This window comes from Oxyura jamaicensis, chromosome 5 (assembly GCF_011077185.1).
Source record: "Oxyura jamaicensis isolate SHBP4307 breed ruddy duck chromosome 5, BPBGC_Ojam_1.0, whole genome shotgun sequence".
In the NCBI taxonomy this organism is placed as follows: Eukaryota; Metazoa; Chordata; class Aves; order Anseriformes; family Anatidae; genus Oxyura; species Oxyura jamaicensis.
Window position 1 is genome coordinate 30,040,156 of NC_048897.1, and position 21,255 is coordinate 30,061,410.

At 45.9% G+C, this 21,255-nt stretch overlaps 2 protein-coding genes across 3 annotated transcripts in view; one reads left to right on the forward strand and one right to left on the reverse strand.

The window, feature by feature from the left end:
• Window positions 1-209: 209 nt before the first annotated feature.
• On the reverse strand, window positions 210-15,425 carry MRPL21 (mitochondrial ribosomal protein L21). 2 transcript variants are annotated; one of them, XM_035327337.1, is made up of 7 exons: window positions 15,377-15,425; window positions 14,432-14,492; window positions 10,632-10,717; window positions 7,367-7,530; window positions 6,099-6,151; window positions 1,045-1,148; window positions 210-359 (listed from the first exon to the last, which is right to left on the reverse strand). In XM_035327337.1, the coding sequence occupies exons 1-7, from the start codon at window positions 15,408-15,410 to the stop codon at window positions 295-297; spliced, it is 567 nt and encodes a 188-aa protein (XP_035183228.1). In that variant the 5' UTR covers window positions 15,411-15,425; the 3' UTR covers window positions 210-294. The 2 variants fall into 2 exon arrangements, with proteins under 2 accessions (XP_035183228.1, XP_035183230.1); XM_035327339.1 differs by lacking the exons at window positions 14,432-14,492; window positions 15,377-15,425 and adding an exon at window positions 11,665-11,709 and having other exon boundaries at window positions 214-359.
• A 2-nt stretch (window positions 15,426-15,427) lies between these two features.
• Window positions 15,428-21,255, forward strand: part of IGHMBP2 (immunoglobulin mu DNA binding protein 2) — a 41,889-nt gene continuing 36,061 nt past the window's right edge. Inside the window, exons 1-4 of the mRNA XM_035327331.1 lie at window positions 15,428-15,545; window positions 16,767-16,936; window positions 18,654-18,846; window positions 19,583-19,680. Of these exons, the coding sequence (XP_035183222.1) occupies window positions 15,457-15,545; window positions 16,767-16,936; window positions 18,654-18,846; window positions 19,583-19,680 (550 nt within the window). The 5' untranslated portion in view covers window positions 15,428-15,456. The remainder of the gene's footprint in view (window positions 15,546-16,766; window positions 16,937-18,653; window positions 18,847-19,582; window positions 19,681-21,255) is intronic.

Consider the following 21,255-nt stretch of genomic DNA (forward strand, 5'->3'; position numbering starts at 1 on the left):
TAAACTAAAGAACTCCGAGAGGTGTACAGGAAAAGGGAGACCCTATCGGCACGAAACGGCTTGGCAGCTAGCAAGGGATCCGGGGTTGTTTAGGACGCTGAACAAACCAACACCAAAGCTGAAATAACAGTTAACAAAACCATTTCATTTTGCTTTTTAAAAAATAAATGACATATAGATTTCCATTGTAGACAATAGCAAGAAGTCCAGAAGTTTCCAGTGATGAAGCAGTTTTATTTCCATAATTGCCTAAAGCAAGAATAAGCCTAAGCCACACAACACCCGATCAATCAATCATGACAAACAGGGGAAAATTTCTATGGTGTTTATCCGGAGGACGGTCTGCGGGTTTGTGATGACTGAAAAAGAATGAAAAGAGAAAAAAAAAAAAAGATCAGATGATAGCACAAAAAAAAACTGTTACATACCTTTCAGAAGGCTTAGCTACATCAGTCTAAGGCATGCCAAGGCACGACAACGCCTAGGAGGGGGTATGCTGGCAGATAGTGTCACGTTGGCAGGACAGCTACATACCATTGGTATGGCACAAGGCAGAGCTCTAATGGGACCGTGTCAGATTGCTCAACATTTTAATGTCTGTTCTGCAAAGAGCAGTCATAATTTTTCTCCCTCTCAGTCATATCTGAGAAGGGGCAGTCGTCTGGTAATCAAAAAGCCTGCCACGTGATACTGTTAAAGCTTGTTAGTATCTGTGATTAAATATCCAGTATTCAAGGCTTTGGAAGGAGAACAAAATTGCTTTTCTGCCCTGGAACTCTTTTTTTTTTTTTCCCCCGAGAAAGGTCTTTTCCAAAGCTATTCAACAAAGGGTGCTGGAGAGAAGGAATAAAGTCACTGTGCTCTGAATGTAGCATGCACGCCTCAGGCAGCAGGCTGGGAGAGAGGTGCTGTGCCATGAGGAGTCCTAGGGTATGCTGAACAAATCTCCCTCCCCAGGTATTACCCCTACGTTGTGGTTTGCTCTTCTCCCAGACCCAGCCACAGAACAGCAGGGAAGGAAGCTCTGTACTCTTTACATCTTACTTTTCTTCTTCTGGTAATTGTGCCTTTTCCAGAAGCGCATGTTAATTTTTGGCCACGACTCTGTCTTTTCAATCACAGTAGCCTCCACACGGACGAGTTCTTTCCTTGAAAATAAACAAAAAAGGTACCACCTTTCAATTATTTACATTCTCTGCCTGTCAGCGAGTAGGTTTCTGGGGAGAAAAATGACACCCTGCCTTACAGAGCCCAGATATGGAGGAACTACAAAGTCACCAGGGAAGGAGAAGGGAAATCTGTCAGGTTGCTGCCTTCACGGTGCAAAGACAAAAGCCTCGAGGTGCTGTCCATGAGTCAGGCAAGTGATGTGCTATTCTGCAGGGCAGTACCTCTCTGTCACGTGAGACCCGAGACCAGAAACAGCCAAGGATGCAGCAGGAAGAGAATTCTGCAGGAACTTGTAGGATTACAGTAGGGTAAATTCTCCTGGCATGTTCACATGATCTTTCTACTTTGCTTACTGTACAGATCAAACAAACACGGTCCCTTCTCCTGTGCTCTGCTGGTCAACACAGAATTCCTTCCTTCTTCTGTACAGCATCCCAGACAGCTGGAATAAAATCTTCACACCTTTCTCACCTGATGAAGTTCTGGCAAAGGCTGAGCAAAAACATTTGGCCCACTGTTCCTAGCAGGAAGCACAGCTAATTGGCTGCTGGAGCAAGTCACTGCTTCTCCCACATGGTTCTCTTCTGCCTCCCACTCTTGGTTGGTCCTGCTTGTTTACCCCAGATTGGAAGAGAGGACAGGGATTCACTGAGGATTTCATGTACAGCTTTCACTGCAACCAGGGGAGTTCAGGTTGAGTGGTGAGACCACTCAAAGACTCAAATTGGTTCTAAATCTCACTACTACACATGAGAATTCTCAGCAAGTAAACATGCTTCCTCCCCTAGGATGGAGAAGAAGAGAATACAGCCCGTACTTCCTTCACACTTGACTAAAATCAGAGTAATTTGTCCCTCTGCATTAGCTTACTGACACTCACAAATAAACACTTTCTGCCCAGCCAAGGAATCTGTAGAGCATCAGGAGAAGTCCTGCTGAAGTTAGAAAAAAAGCACTGGGAATTCTAGCTGCCACTTGATGAACACCGGAGGTGGAAAACAAGGGGATCTGAGGTATGTGCAGGAGGTCCAGCTACCTGTCTGCACAATGCCTCCTCTCCGAGAAGGTAAGAGCCTCCAGACAAGAGCTTTGGGAGGTTTAGTTTCAATCAATAGCCACAGTGGAGAAGGAAGAGACACTCTTTCATGCAGCATCACTGCAAAATACCATTAAAAACTGATTAGCATGCTCACTTGGCTGTCAGAAACAGTTAAAGAACATTTTCTTGACAAACGACTGCACTTCAGGGGGCAGAGGAGGGAAGCCCATCTAGCCTCACCGTTTCAACAAGGTCACTAAGAGGCCAAAGGCTTTGAGACATTTAGCATCTCTCTTAACATTTACCCTCTGGGGTGTCGTATATATCAGAGGTTAAATCCTTAAGGGAGGAGAGAAAGATGGCCAGAGGAAAAAACTGATTAATTTACATTTACTGACTAGCCCAGAGGAAAATAGACATAAGATTATCTAGATTTTAAGAGACCACTGGGTGACCCTGACATCCCAGCTAAAGGGTGTTATCCAGATTCAACGATAGGACCAGCAGCACTGCTGAAATACACAGCAAGCACTGCAAGGCTAGGAAAGAAACCAAAAAAACAGACTGCACTCCAGGGGCCGGCTGTGTTTTGCCACTCTAATTAGAGAGCTTTGCTTTCTGGGTCTAACTTCTGTCCACTGAAGGCAAAGGGAAATCTAAACTCCCACTGACTTCTCACAGGCTTGGACGGTAAAGGCATGTAAGAAACTCACTAATGATGATCACATGGGCAAACTGGACAGCAGCCAGGCCAGATAAAAGGAGCCAGTCACTGAAATCTCTGTGCTACTCTCAGGAGAATCAGGGTTTGCAGCAGCACAGCCAAGCTACGCCAGTACAGCTCTCGCTGCCGGACCACACTAGCTGCTCTGAGCCTGGAGTAGCATTCAGCTGAGGGGAGAAACACTGACACTTCTGCAGATAACCATCTACCCTGACGCTGCTTATGGATGTTGATTTGCTTTCCAGCAAATCTTTAAGGGTGTTGTTGAGCACAGCTGAGTATGAAGGCAGTAGCTTCACTCTGCAAGTCAAGGTTCAAGGGCAACGGGCCCCGGGGAGTCCCCCTCTCTGAGGGACTAAACACCAAGAATTGCTGGCTGAAAGGCTGAGGCAGGGCAGAAGCCAGCTTGCTGGTGAAGTGCATACAAACACAAAAGTTCTCAGCAAAATAGAGCCCAAGAAAAAAAAAATAAAAATCTTCATTGAGTGTTTTAGGTATGACTGGAATGCCCATAAAAATAAGAAGGGGGTCACACATTTCCCAGAGTCTGAGATAGTCAGGCCTGCTGCTCTCAGAAGGAAAACATTTCATGAAAAAGGACATCTACCAGATTTTAGTAGGAGGCCAGAAAAATTCATACTGAAACATCAGAGGGTGTTGGACTGAAAAGTATTGTCAGTGAGCAGTGCAAGTGATCCAGGCCAACTACAGCCCTGATCCCTACAAAAAGCATCCTAACTCTTAGAGGTTAACAACTTCAGTCAATGAGCCCTCTGTCCTTGCAGAAGGTAACTGAATCCTAGCCTGGCTGTCTGGAAGAGCCTAAGGCACTTTCTCATTGTCACTGAAGCCACTACAAAAATGGCCTGGTGGCAGGAGAAAAAGTAGGGATCGTTAAAAGGAAAAAAAAAAAAATCTCATCAGCTGTACTTTGTATAGGAACAAACTCAACTTTTTGGCCCAGAGGCACCACTCATTTCACTCAGGTCTAAAACAGATGAGAAGACTCAGCTGATGGTTTGAAATACAAACCTGCCCAAAGTTATGCTTGCTTCCAACCACAGATTTAAAAATGCACAATTTTTGCATTATACAGCTAAACAAAGTACAACCACATACCGCTTGATACCCTGTGCCAGCTGACCAGACAGCAAGTTACTTGAACAAAACCAAAACCCAAGATTCCAGAGTAGAAGCCAGCTAAAAGTTCCCAAAATAGCCTCTGCCACGCAGATATGTTTTGTTGCACTGTTTTTTATTATTATTATTATTTTTTTTTTTTTTAAGGCTTTAGAGAAGTGTCATCTTGGGAGGTATCTGCTACAGAAAATTAAAACATGACCATCTGCCCAAAACAGGACAAGTTCCTACCCGTCTCCAAGTCAGAACAGGGAGTGCAGCTGTAACGAACTGTCTTACGCAGACACTGGTGCAAGCACTCACTGATGTGTTTATTTTTAAAACAACAGAAAACCAAAAATGCCTTTGTTCGCATCCAAGCTCTTATCTGCCCTCCAAAATGTTTGTGGTTTAGGCACGACGGGGAGCTATGTGAAAGAACTGCCTGCGACACATGGGGCTCTGCTTTCCTCAGCCCGTAGCAGAGAGCTGGGGAACCCACAGCTCATGGGGTGGACAGCATCTCCCCAGCAGCCCTTCGCGCTGCCTGGTCAGCCTCCTCCACGCACTGATCACCCTCTGCCAAAGTTACTCGAGTTCAGTCCAGCGCTGGCAGATGTGCAGTTTGGTCTGCCTCGAGCAACTGACAAGGCTTTCTGCACGCTCAGAGCACTTGCAGGAACCAAACAGATGGTTTTCTTCCTGTCCTGGAGCTCCTGGCTCTTGGGGCACATGCCAAGCGCAGCCCTCGGGGAGCTGTAAGGAACCACTCCAGTGCCACCAGTTAAGAGAACCAGGTGAAGGACGGTGCTGCTATCCTACCTGAGGTGCCATATCCCTGTCTGCAGAACGCAGGCTCTTATTTGAGTATCTGGAAGATGACATTTCTGATCCTAAAAATGGTATTTCCCCTTCCACAAGTCTAACAAGGTCTGGCAGCAATTCAAAGGCTCCTGAGGATCTGCCATTCCAGATCTCTTTGCAGCACTGCTCAAAGGGCTGTCAGCTCTCGTAATCCCACCTACCACAGGGAACCTGAGGCAGGTACCACCAGCGCAGCTAAAGTCATGTTATCAAACGTTGATAACATGCAAACATGTTAACAATAACTCTTAAACATGGACAACCTCCTGCTAACACAGAAAACACTCAGAAGCCAAACCCACCTGAAAACGCACGGTATTTCTAACTTGAATCTACAAGCCGCCAGGAAATATTTCTCAGATCTGCAAGCTCCTCATCTGGCCATCCGCTGACAAAGTTGCTTCAGTTCAGGCTAACACAAACACGTGGGTTAGCCTGCAACCAGACCACGGCCAGGGCTTCCAGACGCTTAAAGCACTTGCAAGCCACATTATCCTGACTTGTTCTTTACCACTAAAACCTCCCGTTCTGGGGAAAACCGCATACCATTGATGACTTTGCTTCCAGCCAGTGCCAAGAGCTGAAACAGCAACACCTAGTCCACATACCACTTCTTTCTGGTAAAGCAAAGGCTGAAGAACCAGATGTTCTGACAGTCTGTACAGCAAGTCCGACAGCATTAAGACGGAGCTGGGGCTGTGATTGCTGGAGTCATGTAACTAGGAGGAAGGGAAAACTGGGAACTCTTAAATTAAGATGAAGACCTGCTGAGTTAAGACATGGGTTAAAGGAAGTGTTTTTTTTAAAAAAAAGCACACAACTACTCAAATGATGAGATTAAGGGATGGGCAAGGATTTCTGGGTTATTCTAAGATGGCTATCGCTGTAATCACCGTTAGGGAGTAAAGACGCTGAAGAGCAAGATTTACTGCCAGTTCGTGCAAGGCTTCTACAATGAGGACAAAGAACCAACCTAAGAGAGGTGAATATCCTACAGTTACCTTAGGAATAGGTACTGCTGCTCTATCCTGGCACTGAGGTAATGGGTGAAGTCAGCAGAGGCTGATGAGCCCATTTTATGGGTGATTCTTTCAAATCCCATGGGGCTGGGAAAAGAACTAGTGCTGATAAATTCATGTTTCTCTTCAGTTTAGAGGATAATTCTCGCGTGAGACCTCTTACCCAAGGAGCGGCCTTCCAACAAGCGTGAAATCATCAGCACCAACCAGCAAAACCTAGGGAAAATAACTTAATCAGACATATCAGTGGTTCATTACCCCGGAAGAAATGCAAACAACATTTTCCAAATTCTGCAGTCACCGTAAGGGAGCCAAAATGCTTAAAAACGCATGTTTCAAACCTGACACTGTTACTACAGAGGAACAGAGGGAAAAGGCAGCTAACAGGCAAGAAACAGATTCATAAAACAGTCTTCCAGGAGAACTTAATTCTACTAAAACATACTTTACAAGTATCTTTCACAGTGATCAGAACACACTGAACTTTTCTGTTCTGGCTCACCAACAGTTGTAAAAGATATGAAAAGCAATACAGGGAAGAATAATATGCCTTTGCGTGGGATCTGAATGAATGGCAGCTACTAAAATCATTTTTTATAACAATTGCAACATATCTCTAAGAAACCTTTTAATCATTCTCCTCCATGAGGCCTCAAGATGGGCAATAAAGAAATAAACATCTGGCGTGAATTCACCACCAAGGGACTAACCATTTTGTTTCAGGACATTTCAACCACCTGCCAAAGACACGACTGAAAAAGTTGCCTCTAAACTGGACTTTCAAAGCAATGGATGAAGTAGAAAAACCACCCGTCTCTCCTTAACTACTTGCTTGGCTTTAACAACTAGATATTAAGCTACATGAATCCCAGTTCAGTCTTTCATTTAAGATTTGGATTAACGAGCCTCTACAAGTTCCTGCTAGTTAAGCATGGCTAAGGATAAACATATAGAATTGCATGTTGGCAATTCTCCCCTGCATGCACCATCCCTCCCTCCACCCAAGACACTCAGCATGATAAGGATCTCATAAAGCACGGAGCAGTGACAGTTCCTCTGGGAGCACTGTCAGTGTTTTGGGTGTTGCAGTCTCAAGGTAAACACAATCTTCGGCTGCCGTCTCTAAAAACAACTGTAATTTTCTCTTCTTTTTGGATGAAGCTAGTAGAACAGAAATCCATCTCCTAACAGAGTCTGGCACAACTCACTCCAACCACATTCGACAGAAATCACATTATCACTAACAGCTTAACTGAGACTGGAACAAAACTAAGGCAAGCAGCTGGAGTAAGAACAGGAGATTCAACAGGAGCTCTTCAGGGCTTTTCTAAAACTGGTTCTTGGTTTTGTCTCATGGAATGTTTGTGCGCCATTTGCTCCAGCCCCATGCACAGCATGGGGATCACAGGCACTGTAGACAAGGCACGTTACCTTTTCCATCCGGATTCGGTCTCCACATTCAGCCTCCAGCACGTTGTCCATCATAATCAAGTCTTCACTGGTTATTTTCCACTGCTTGCTGGCAAAGTGGACCACGGCAAAGAGCCTTCCGTACTGCCCTGCTGCGATCATATTGTTCACCTTTTGTACCACTTCTGTTGGCAAACATCAGGGAAGAAATCAGAGCAGAAAACCCAACAAGGTGTGAAGAGCTGATCAAAATTAATTCAGCCACACTGCACTCCCCCTAAAACTGTTATTGTCTGGGAATTTCTAAGCGAGGCTCAACAGCAATGTTGTTTTCTACAGGGTGTGAGCCATCCTTTCACAAAGGTATTTGCCTTTTAGTTGCTGGAAAAAAAACACGCAGAAGTAAACACTTATGTATATATTGTGCAGTCAATCCAAGGTTGTTCATTTCTCGGCTTGCATCTTAGGCATCCTAAAAGGCACCGTATTCAAATACAAAGTGTTCCAGAAGAGAGTGCTTGTCAACACGCAACCTACGTCTGGAAGGGAGCTATCCTCAATTCCCAAGTAATACTAGGACTAGGACCCTAAATACTTTGTAAGGTGCCCCAGAGCATCAAGAAGAGTCCTGCAAAGTACGCAGGAAAAATGGCTCCATGAATATTAACAAAGCCTGGCCTGAGAACTTGTACCTGCAGCAAAATCAGGAGAGACTGCCAGAAAAGCTCTTCCTATACATGCACACACACCCAGAGCTGGTGCCAGGAGCAGCACAAATTCCAGGGACGAGGTCCTGCACAGCACATGCACATAACCCAGTTTTCTGCGATCAGCTTCCTGTGCAGTGAAGCCAAAACCAAGCTTTATGGGAACATCAAAAGGTATTTCTTAATGAGTGCCATTCCCCTGCCAAATAGCAGCCTTCCACCTCGAGCCGTTCACAAAAAGAGGAACTTTGCTATAACTGGAAAATTGGGTTTTCTTCATTGTCCTCAGAAGTGGTTGAATCGTTTTCTGTTTGTTTGTTTTGTTTTTCTTGGAATGTAAACACAACATAACGACCATTTGGGACAGACAAGAATTTAGCAACCAAACCAAACCCAGCCCTTACAGGAACACTCTGAAAGTGTCCAAGTTTCAACTCAGCAGAAGCAAACTATTATAGGTAGAGGTGAAAATAGAAATGATTGTGCAAGACAGTGGTTACTGCAGTCCTCACTGAGATGAGGAGCTTAGTTTCTGTGTTTCGGCAATTGTCATTCCAGAAGAAAAGACCACTGTGTGCTCTTCTCTGACTCAGAGTGGTCCGCTACCAAAAGTGCACAGAAAAGTACGATCCCCTTCTCTTTGTTACACCCCCAATGCACAATGGGATATGATAAATTTCTTCCAGCTCCAAATTGCTGATCCAGGTATACGAGCAGTCCTGTGGCCAGCGTTTCAAAGCCAAAATTTCGAAGTGCTGACCTACAGTTTTCCCCTAGCCAGATAAACACGTGTAGTCATGCTCTAACAAGGGTTATTGCCTTGTCAAATTTCAACTTTCTACCCACAGGGCTCTCTCATCTTTTTGTAACTGAAAAAGGTATGTGTTCTTCCATGTACTTGGGCTCTGAAGCTGGCGATAACTCTTCCAAATATCTCTAGACAGGAAACATTGTACACTTGTACATCGTACATTTGATTGTTAGTACGGCTTGTATCTTAGCACCATGTGGAGCGACCCTTCCTAAAATATCCATGGCTGTTTCCACAGACAGAAAGAGAATATAAGGCAGAATTCAAATGCTCTGGCTGTTGCATGCTTTGGATAAGCACAGCCAGGAGATAATGATGCAAGCTCATAAACAGTAGGAGGTTACAAGCACGGAAATCACAATGGCCCCAAGGATCCCATGTGAAGCAGTCAGAGGAACGTGGGACCCTGCTCACCACAGGGCGTCAGCAAATCAAACCGAGCAGTTTATGGTTCACTGCTGGGTCAAATCATGCTCTGGGACAGAACACTCATCCGTCACTTAAGCAGTCCCAGGAGCACAGAGGAAATGAAAAGCAGGATAAAAAAGAAGCCAGAGAGGAGACCTGGAGCAAGAGGCTCTCTCCAAAGCACATCACTTGCACAGTAATTAACACGTTTTAGCTATGCTATGGGAGATCATCTGCAAAAATACAGACATAGCTCTGCTTCTCTCCTGTCACTGTCTCCTTGTACAAGATCTACTTTCCTTCACTTCTTGGGTCTCTCCAGTCTAGAGCCTTTAGAGATGTCCTTTCAGGTGCCTTTCATAGAGGTCCCAGAGTCTAAGGGAACAATACAGTAGGACAGCCTGATAATAAACACAGGAGCTCATTTCCTGCATAAAGCAGGCAACTGCTAATTGCCCACCTCCACCACGATAAGGGAGATTCACCCACTGGGGCTCATTACTCCCCAGTTCTGAGAAACATCCTGTGCCCGTGCTGCCTTCCAGGCTACCTCTACCACAGTCTGGATGACAACAGCCCCACCTGGGCAATATAAGGCTAAGCACATCTCTGTATTCGATTTTCACATCCCCACCTACCATGGGGAACTCGTGTGTGTGGTCGTAACAAGTGGAAGCCTGACATGTTGTAGTAAGACCAAGCGATGAGAAAGGTTGCTGAACAGCTACGTGCACGTCACTCGCTGATCTGGGAGGCTGACTGCTCAGGAGTCATCCTCCCAAAAAGGAGCCCGGGGGCTTCTTTCAGAAGGACCACTGGCTGCGTTCAACAGTCCTGACTAGATGTGAGGACAAGAATACATTCACTAAACAGTGTCACTTACCACCTGCTCATTGCCTTATGTCACACCTCTGCAGCTCTGTCGTGTGCCCACTACCCAACTGCTTATGCTGGCTCTAGCGTTCTGTTTTATTTGCTACAAAATACCAGCTCTCTGATGTGCCCACTATCCAACTGCTTGTGCTGGCTTTAGCATTTTGCTTTATCTGCTAAAGGAAAAATAGTTGTTTCCTCCTGTCCAAAACGCATGTTTCACACTTCAGGTGGCAACACATCACATCAGGTAAGTTTCCTTTGGCAGCGTTATGACCTGTCAGGCTGTCACGCGTTAAAGAGGCTTCATGATCTACCCAAGTCTCTAATACCAGCAGTTGGAGCATGAGGCCAGTGACACTAAAATATGCCAGAAAGAAGACAAAAATTAAAAGAACAAGAAGTAGCTCGAATCATTTATGCTCAGTCAGGCCACGAATGGCAGTAACAGAGCATTAGTCTTCACTTGGAGCTTTGAGACCTTTACCTGCATGATACTTTGCTTCTTCTGCTGGATCTGGCAGCTTCACTTCAGGCCATGGTGGTGAAGTTAGAGATGTTTTGGCAACAAGTCTGTGAACGATAAGGTAAGATTCATCTGTAGGAAACAGATATTGCCAAGGAATGCAAACCACAAAGAGAGGAGAGAAGGTAAAGGAAACTGGAGATGGAGCAGAAAGTGGTTTTCCAGTAGGGGAGCAGAAGTTGTACAGGAGAGTTGACGATTTGTCTGTATGAAAGGCTCACCCCAAAACACACTCACACCAGCAGGCAATTTCCCACAGACCACATTTCACTTCGTAGGAGCTCACAAACAAGGTGAGGGTTTGTATTCAGGTCTTAAGTCTTGTGGATAGAGATTGTCAGGCAAGACAAAAGCAATGTTACTTCCCTAAGGCTTAATCCAATGGAGGACACTGGATATGGCAAAGTCCCCAGACCTTCCACAAGAAATGCAACAAAGGTGCCGAAGCTGCAGCCCAGCTCAGAAGACTGATCACACACATGCAGAAAACACTTGGCCTCATTTCTGAGTTCAGCCCGCAAACTCTCTGCCACACAGTCACTGCACCCAGAGCTTAACATGATTCAGGTCCACCATGAATGCCAGCAAGCTTTAAGTACAAGCAATAAATGCCTCAGTTGCTGGTTTGCTTTACACCCATCTATCATTAATTTCAGTATGGGGGAAATGGATTTTAGTTCTTTTACTTTCCACTTCAGAATGTTATTTGAAATAGTGTGAAACAAAGAAAGAATTCAGAAGGAAACCAACTGAAAATTAACTCAAAATTCACCTAAGCTGAGTTATTGCTTTTCCCTGATGTTCAGGCATCTACAGCTAGACGTGCTAGTGACGGTGGATCTCAGCGACCACCAGTTACTTCCACTGCCTTGTTTCTACAGACTGGGATTTTATCACAACCTCCAGCGGGATCAGACCTACCCAAACCCTTGCTTGCACTTGAGTTTTAGACAAAAGGCTCTTAAGCTTTTCTAGGTATGTATGTACAAATTACCTCCACCACAGCTGACAGGCTGAAGACATAAATGCTCCTCATCCCACTTCAGTACCAAGTACAAAGCCCTGCAGTTATCCAGTAGCAGAGAGCATCCGGGAGGAGGCAACGTGCCTTTGACGGGGAGAAAGGGCTAATGAGCATCTTTAAATCCGCCTCAAGCGCTACACATGAATGACTCATGCATCCTTTTTTCCTCTATTTGTAATGCTCTTCTGTTAAATAGATAGTTTTGAGAGGGTCTTAAGACCACAGCTGGGTTCTTTACAGGAGAGTTACGAGGCTGCTCTTCCTTTGTCACTTTCAGCTGTGTACCCTGAATGGCTTCTCCCACCCCAGGTGCAATTCAGCATTCAATACAACAACCATTTAGCCCCAGAGCCTCTTCTGTGCTATCATGATGTCTGTCAACAACCTATACCACTCTGGGGAGGGACTGGCAGAGGGATCTAACAAGACTTCTTAGACCCATGGTTCAGGTGGACCACAGAAGTGAGTGGGAGCACGCGCTGTCTCAAATCTAGCCAGCCAAGCACAAACATCATTTCTCAACATATTTTTCTAAAAGATGCAAATTAAATCCTTTTTTTTTTTTTTTTTTTGAAACAGTAGCTTCCACTGTTGTTAATAAAAAATTGCTTTTATAATGTCTCTTTTCAAAACACTCTGCAACCATACTGCTAAGACAAGAGCCTCACAATTTCAAGACTTCACTTTTGCCCTGAAAGCCTTCCTGGGGATCATCCTGGAGGAGTCTTGAGCATTACAAACATGACCCTTTTAGGATCTTTTGGCACTGCCACAATTAAGGGATCAATCACGGCTCAAACCTCCCCAGCAAGAGATCTTACTTAGAGCCTGCTCTACTTTCTACACCTGGCTGTTGCTCTCTTACTTACTGTAAATGGTTTATGGCTGTCACAGCATGAGATACCTCCAGTTTAGAGAATAAAACTGGGAGCTTGAAAGCAAGCAGGCCATGGCATTGACACAGAATGGAAGACTGAAAACAGCCAGGGGTATTTCAGCTAGCAGCCAGTTACACGTTCCTACTAGCTGTCATTCTGGATTCTTTCTGCTTTTCTCAAGAATATCACTGGGAGGGATCCCCTGACTGAAAACTGAACTAATTCTTTACTGCCTCAAGCCCTGGTGCCATCGGTAGTGCAGGTATTCGTTGCCTTTCTTGACAGTATGCTGCCTTTCTTGACAGCAGTGCAGATAGCACTAAATCATGAGAACCCTGTTTAAAACGTCAGAGCTGAACAACAATTAACTCTGCTCAAATGTGCCACAGGGTGTTAATTGAAAAATAAAATGCTACATGAAACTCACAGCATGAGTGGGAGCAGAAAAAAATGTGAATAGCCCTTGCTTGCAATTAGTTGTTTTTCTGGATCTCTAGGTCAAGGAGCAGCAAGGAGGAGCACCAGAGGCAGCTGTTTACTGCTCTGCATTAGAGCCGGTTCCAAAAACTATTGATTTGTTCCCAAAGAAGCACTGGAGAGAAAAGCATCGCTCTAACCAGGGACGGCACTTTGCACATGCAGTGCTTTCATCAGAATTGTGGCACACACCGCAGTGGTCAGGGAAAGGAGGCATGATGCCAATACAGCTACATTTAGAGATTATCCTGAGAGGTGCCAAATGCCTTTACTCAGAACAGGACACACGGCTGAAAGGCATCAGATTATAGTTCTTTTTTAGGCAAGGACCTATGATACCATAGAGCCAATCTCAGATTTAGTCCGTGGCAGGAAGATTCACCCTGGATCTCATTGAGATGATCAGAGAGCTCCTGGTTTCTATAATTTGAAGAGAAAGGTGTTGCTCAGTAAATACCATCTCCAACACAAATTGAAAGCTGGGAATTTCCTGTGGGCTGAGATCCACACTTTCTATATAAAAAATTGCTAGTCCCAAGGCTTTGTGGGTTTGTTGCAGTAATAACATTGTATGCTGCGTCACGGAGGCAGAGATCCAAACTGTGTTCCCACACGCCGAGGACCAGCGGGAAGAGACCACCCCCTGCACTCTTCATCAGGACAGAGTGAATGGAAATGAATCTCGTCATTTCTCCCAGATGCTGCTTACAGGATTTCTTTATTTCTGCAGTGTCCCCTTCTGGTTAAAGCAAGAAGCAGCACAGCCTGCAGCTCTATCCAGGTATTTTGGTGACAGATCCCAGCAGAAGAAATAAAATAAAGATACAAACAAGCAGTTCTAGAAGCGCTGAAATTAACGAAGCCTGAAGTTTTCTGGCTTGGTATCTTACAGCAACTTCTCTTAATTACAATTCATAAAGAGTGCAGTGCAAGTTCAATATTTATCAGATACTGTAAAGACTGGCCAGGAGATAAACCTTGCCTGAGTAATAGACCACCTGTACCAAAAAAGATGAGTGTCAGCTGAGGCCCCTTCTGCAGCTGGGGAGTCTGCAATGTCCTGACTTGAGTGGCTTCTCTGCTGTTTACTATATACTAAGCTACATTGCAGCCTTTGCTAAATGGAGGATTTAGTTACCTGTCTCTCTACTCAGCCACTTAATTTCACAAATCAATAGAACTGGCCTTCCGGCAAAGATGACTGAGGGTAGGCAGCGTCTAGTTTTCAGGAAGTGACAGACAGACAGTGGGATCTGAATAGTGTCTCTTTCAAAGGAAAAATAAGCTGCCCCCTAGCCCTTCCTGCCCCATCTCCCCACTCTCCCACAGAAGCTCAGCATTTCAGGGGGCAAAAATCAAAGCAGAGAGTCATTTGACATTACCTTTCTTGCGCTGCTGTGCTCTGGGAACTCTGGTGCCGAACTGCAGATGAAAACAAGAAAGCTAAAAAGGAGAGAGGAAAAAAAAGAATTAAAAACAAGCAGCAACTGTTGGATTCTTAGGCTGTAGTGAGGAACAGTAGAGCAATGTCGAAGGAAACATCACAGTGCTGGTACCATTTTCTGCCTGTAAAAGCTTTGTTCAGTTTTATCGCAATAAGCAAAGATAGATGGAAGGAAAAAGAAAACATACAAAAGACTTGTCAGTTGCGTGCAGCATTGTATGAGAGCAGGGGAAAGGTCTCCTCCTGCAAGTGACACATCCAGCTGGACACAACAATTTCACAGAGACACGCTCCGAGCACTCCACCTCTTTTAAAGGACAGTGTGACCAAAAGGTATAGGAGAGCAAGTGGTCTGAACTCTGCTCTGCACTCCCTTAATTCTGAGCACTAACTGATGTTGCCAAAAGGATCCCTCCCGGCCCTCTCAGCCCCCAAAACAGGGACAGAAACTCCTGTATAGCATGTATCAGGCGATTCTCAGCAACTCTTACTGAGCCTTAGAGAGTTTCCATCCAAAAACAGGCTGGAGGTGTTCTGCCAGGAGCTCCCTAGCCATGTGGCCTCCATGCAGATGCCACAACACCGAGGGACAACAGCCACCTGGAAGCTGCAACAGGTTTGCGTTTACTGCTCCTACACCTGCTCCTACACGAGGTTATATTCGCGAGCACACGAATAACCCTAGACAACAAACCTTCACAGGACGAGGGCTCCAGCAGCCCACAGCACAACCCCCATGCCAAAGCCCCACACCTGCCTACAAACCCGCCCCGGCTCCTCCTTTCCACCCCTCAGCCGAGCACCCCCGGGGGGCAGCCGCCCTGCGAAGGACCGAGAAGCCGGGATCCCCCCTTCCACCGACCCCGTCCCCGTTGCCCCTCACCTGCCGCCCGCCGCCGGGCCGCGGCCGCCGCCATCTCGCTGCCCCCCTGCCCCGGTAGCGGAAGGGGCGGCCGCGGAGCCATGATGGCGGCGGCCGCGGTGGAGGCGGCGGCGGAGCGGCAGCTGGAGCTGCTCCGGGAGGAGCGGGAGGCAGAGCTCGCCGAGAGCAGGTAGCATCGGCCCCATAGGTGGTCCCCGAGCCCTGCCGTTGCTCGTGGGGAAACTGCTGGGATCGCCCCTATACGGTCTGCTGGCACCCCTAGGAAAGACTCACCCCATAGGAAAATGGGCTGGAGTCGCCCCTATAGGGTCTGCTCGCAGCCATGGGGATCCCTGCCAGGCTTACCTCTGTAGGACTTGCTGCCACATACAGGAGATCCTGCTGGCTCCTGTAGGATCTCGTCTCCTATGGGAAGCCTGGCTGGGCTGGGCCTTACAGACTCTTATAGGAAATGGTGCTGTACTCACTATGTACAGCCCGCTCAATGGGAAACCCAGCCACAGTCACCCTATAGCACCTGCTCTTACATATGGGGTTCACCCATACCACCAGCTCACTCCTATAGATCCCTGTTTGGCTCACCCTTTAGGGCTTGCTGACATCTATAGGATCGAAGCTTGCTCCAGCAACATTTTGGGGCTGCTCTTCTCTTTCCCAGACCCCAGCAGCTGCTGGAAGCCTGCAGTCCCCTGGCCCCCACGCTGCTCTGCCCAGATGCTTAAAATTCCCTAGAAACAATAAAACAAACTGGGAGACTAAAGGGGATAAACTTGGGGGATTTTATTTTTGTGTCAATCCATACAAAAATAAAGAACCCACCAAGACCCCCAAGTAAGACTGTGGGGTGAGCCCCGCTGCTGTGGCAGGCGTTGGGTCCAAAGGAGAGCAGGCTGCAAAGCTGCTGCCCGTGTTTCGTGCCTTAGTCGCTTGTAGTCTGCACATCAGTGCAAGATACCCACTCCTTTTTACCTGTGCAGCTGCATTTGTGGAGTATTTGTTAGGGATTAGCAGCACGTCATGTAAAAAAGAGCAAATCTTCCATTTCAGAGCTTATATGTGATAGGAGAAAACTTGGGTTATTCTCTCATGGCTCATGGGACTGGGTTAACTGAGCAGCAGCTTCCTTTTCACACCCAGACATGAGAGAGGAAAATCATATAAACCTCTTCTTCAGGATCAGTGAGCATCACCCCATTGCCCAAAATAATTTTGTAGAAGCCAATCCAGTTAAATCGCTACCAAGTGGTTGTGTAAGCCAACACTTCAGGGACCTAATGTCTCTTTTGCTGTCATGCTCTTTTTCCATCCCTTTGTCTTTTTCTTTGTCTTCTGAAGCTTTGAATTTGCCTCAGTCTGGCAAATGGTGTTCATGCCTGTGTGTGGTTTCCAGGGCCTGGCAGGAAAACGTCTCTCTGAAGGAACTGCAGCGCAGAGGTGTCTGCTTGCTAAAGCTCCAAGCTACCAACCAGAGAACTGGCCTCTACGGGCGGCTGCTTGTGACATTTCAGCCTAGAAAATATGATTCAGATGCTGAGCTGCCCTATAACAGTTTTGGGCCTGGTAAGTGCTATTCCTGTTCATGGGAAGTAGGTGAGGTGACAGACGACCAATGTATTCTTCCTAACATCTTTCTAATGTGACACTTGTAAAGACTGAGCAATTGATGCAAAAAGGAAAGGAGAAAACATTATGGGTAGAAGATGAATCTATAGAAAAATGTCCTCTTTCTCCCTCAGCTTTTTATAAGTATGTATGTTGCAACATGGAGGAGTGACAGTGTTTAAAGAGTTGGCTTTCCTTACTCTGAATCCTTAAAAACAAAGCCCTGTTCTCTTGTCATTAAAGATTTCGTGGCACTCTTTGTATGTGCTTACATCTTGGGGTAGGTAAGGAGCTTTTGTTATTTATACTTTAATTTCAAAATGAAAAGTGTATTTTCCTTTTCCTTCCTGAGCTGCCATATGTCCTCCCTTCCCCATACTGTTATTTTTGGTGAGAAAGAGGTGAAGAGTGTGGCATGTGTATTAGTTGACATGCCTGGATTTCTGTTGGGAATAAAAGCAGTAGAGAAATACAGAATTACCAGCACATCAGCCAGTGCCCTTCTGACTTGTCTCACCTTCTGCCATCACCTCCTTGAAAAGAGCTGAGCTGCTACTGCTATCTGAGGAAGGTAAGGACCCAGTCTGCCATGCTGTGGCCAGGTACACAGACTCATCCCTTGAAAAAAGTTGGGTTTGACCATGAAATAGTTCCAAGTGACTCCGCAAGGAAAGCCCTCTTTTTTTTTTTTTTCCTCCTGCAGAAACCTTTTTCCTCTTTTCCTTAGGCAATAATGATACTGCCTTGCACTCTGCAAAACTGGTCTACAAGAGTGAAGCTGGCTGCACCAGATAGTTTACTGGTTTAGCTTAGTCCTTTACTTGGTTTTGTTTGCTCAATCAATTAGTTTGCTAAGCAAATGCATTGGAACTGGACTGTTTCTCATCTGTGGTACTGTTTTGAAGTGTCACAGTTCAGTTTGTTGACGCATTTTTTTACCAGCCAGGCCTCCAAGCTGCTGACTTGTGAAATTAAATTGACTCTTGAGGCAAGCTTCCCTTATTTTGCAAATCTGAGATTTAGTCCTCAATGAATGTGAGCCTCAGCTAAGGTATCCACTTGTCAGGCATCCTGCTTAAAATTTCCATTTCACCTCTGCACTGCATAATTTGACTGGTCCCATCTTGATGTGACTGTGAAGAACAGAAAGGCCACAGTGAGTCCTTGTGAATCTCATCTTTCTTAATTCTACTGACTCGTGTAGAGAAGTCATCTGGGAGGCACAAGTTGTCGTGCACCCTCCTTGGCTATTACTGAATGATAAAATGAATGTAAAACAGTTTGGGAGTTTGGAGAAGTTAGGTCTTTCCAAGGCCCATGTGAAAGCATCTTGGCTTTCTGTGCAGCTCTGTGGGGAGCACTGTTGGTGTCATCTCCAAGCCTTGTGGTGCATGGAGATTAGAAGGCAGCTGGTTAGTTGTTACCTGGTGTCTTCTCACTGCTAATAGCTTTTTCCCTTGCCTCTTGCTGCATGCGCTACCATGAAAGGGAAGGATATTTTCCTCTTTTTTGGGCTTGATACAAATACTGACCTTGGCAAAAAACGTGGAACTAGTCCTGTGGCTGGTGTAGGTGAACCCACTGTCTCCAGTGAACCATGCTGGTCTCCTCCAAAGAACTTCTTTTCAAAATATGTATTCCACTTCATGCTCTGTCTTCTAACTTGTCTTTGCAGGTGACATTTTGGGGCTTTATGATTCAGTCGGCCAGGGCGATCCCCTCTCCACTGGCATTGTAACACGTGTCACCTCCAAAGCAGTCACCGTTGCCTTTGAGGAATCTCGAGATGGCATGCTGAGCTTGGACCGTGAGAGCTCTTACCGCCTGCTGAAATTAGCCAACGATGTCACCTACAACAGGCTGAAAAAGTAAGGGCTGTGAGGGTGCAGTTCACCTGGGATCACCGCTCAGGAGTGCAAAGGCCAATTGAAAATTGCCAGGCTTATTTTCAGAGACCTCTTCTGCGACTGATATCAGTCTGCTTCACTAGTCTCAGATTCTCTTCCTTCCCATCTTACTCCTTGTACTCCTGTGGCACCTCCACTTAGGAGAGCTATCCACCTTCAGGATGTGCCTTTCTCTTTCTGCTGACTACTGAGGGAGCCTGTACTCCTTAATGAGATAACTCAACTATCTCATGCCACAGGCTGTTGTGACACTTAGGCTGTATCACAACAGCCTAAATTTATTTACCAGCTGGCTGGTGCAGTCCTGCTCTTGTCTGTTCCTTCCCTGCCCCACATCCCCCAGTCAGTTACCTGTTTTGGTCCCACATTGTGACAGCTGTGGTGCCCACTGGATTCTGTGTAGCACCTTCTCCATCCAGGCAGTAGAACTGAGTAGCACTTCGATGAATTAACGCAATGAAAAGGCTCAGCACAGGGTCTGACTGTATCAAACCAAAGCAAGAGTAGAAAGCGGAAACGTACGGCGGGTACAGGGGATATGAGCAAGTGAGGGATAGGAGATGCAGCAATGAGAATTAGTCTGGTGTGCCCACAGACATCTTTCACTGGGGTTCATTGCCCTGACCCCTAATGGGCATGGGAATCTCTGAAGGAATTTATGCTGTGCATATAACCTGGGTGTTTTCTTCTTTGGCAGAGCTTTAAACACACTAAAGCAATATCGTGGTGGTCCAGCCTCTGGTCTGATCGACGTCCTCTTCTTTTCGTCTGATCCAACCTCATTCAGTGAAACAAGTAAGGACATTTCTTTCTAAGACTTCATACCATCCTGATGGCAAGTGCTGGGTTGGTTTCTCTAAAGGAATTTTCTGGACCCTCAGGGTGAGAGCCCCTCGCACTTTACAGCCCAGTGTGTGCACTGAGACTGCCACTGTGTTTGATCTGCCTGGGTATGCAGGGCTGAGAGCTAGGCTGGTGGAGAGCCCTTTTGGATGTATCAGGAAAAGCAGATGTTGCTACTCACACAGGTTTTAAGCAAAGATCACAGTAAGTTATTGTGGGAAAGGAAGTAAAATCTTCAGTTTCCAGAGCAGTCAGCGAAGCCTGAAGTTTCCTACCCCCAGGCTCTGCACCATTTATGAGGATGTTCACATCTTCAGATGCCCCATTAAAACTGACAGAGCTGGAGTGCTACGTGAGGGTTGTACAGGTTTTTCCATGCACTATGCTGCCATTACTCCTCTTCCAGTCCACCAAGATGCATCTCTGGGGCTGACCCTCTGAGAAGAGTGCTTGTGGTCTCAGTTCATTACCTGTTCTTTGAGACTGCCCATAGGAATAAATCACACAGATCTTTGTGCAGTTCTGGTCCACGCCAAAAGTGCAGCTCACTTTGCTCTAGGAAAGACCTGAGCTAAATGTGAGCAATAAGTGGTGTTGCAGCTGGCAGCATTTAACACCTACTTTTAATACTGGTTAATGGGTCACTGGACATGCTAACCTGGTGTAAAGAGCCTTGTCATCACTGGATCATCGCTGGAGAAGAGACAAAATTACCCAGACTGTTCAGAGAGCTAATGCTCACTTTCCTCAGGGTGTACCAAGGAAAGCTGAATTGTGGCATAAAACAAACAATCCGTGATGGGGGAATTTCTTTGCACACATTCACGAGTCTGAAATTCAGTTTAGTTTATGAGGCATTTCGTATTTGCTTCCTGCCCCAATCCCATCCATAAATTTCAGAGATAAGAAACTACCAGCTCTGCTTCTGTACTGAAAAATCCAATAACTCAGCCTTCATGGGAATTAAGTGACTGTGGAACTACTGCAGTTTGAAACAGCATGGGGTGTATTCTATTGGCTTGTATTTTTATTTTTACGGCCTTCTGATTATGTTTAGTCAAGCTGGAGATAGGCAGACTGCTTTAGTTTCATCATCAAATACTTAAAACATCACAACTTGGTTTTACCAACAGCTGTCCAAAAAAATGCATGCAAGTAGAATCCCCTTTTAGTCTGATCTTTCTTGATTTGAGTTTTTGGGAAACTAAAGATGAAATTACTTTAAGAGGAACTGTGAGGAAATCAAAGCCCCTGATGAGCAGAATATGAAGTCTGGGCATCTGTTAATGATTATTATCCCTTGACAGAAGGGAAATATCATCTGGGCTGCAAAAATCAGGGAAGAAAGGCAGAAGGTAGATTAATTTGGCTAAGAGGATTGTCAAGCATCTGTATCTCAGCTCTCTCCCGAGGCCCCGGCTCACCTCTCAGCAGCATATCACACATTATACCATCCATCCCTGGTCTCCTTTCTGGTCTCCTTGCTGGCCAGGGCTGTGCTCAGTTTCCTCCGCGCTGCAGCTCCTT

Excerpts from the sequence above, each read along its gene's own strand:
- MRPL21 (XM_035327337.1), bottom strand. The coding sequence starts at position 15,410 with ATGGCGGCGGCCGCGGCCCGGCGGCGGGCGGCAG. Across the intron at positions 10,718-14,431 it reads AGCACAGCAGCGCAAGAAAG|ACTTGTTGCCAAAACATCTC; the intron begins GTAATGTCAAAT and ends TATCGTTCACAG. Across the intron at positions 1,149-6,098 it reads GTTGGAAGGCCGCTCCTTGG|GAAAGAACTCGTCCGTGTGG; the intron begins GTAAGAGGTCTC and ends TTTATTTTCAAG.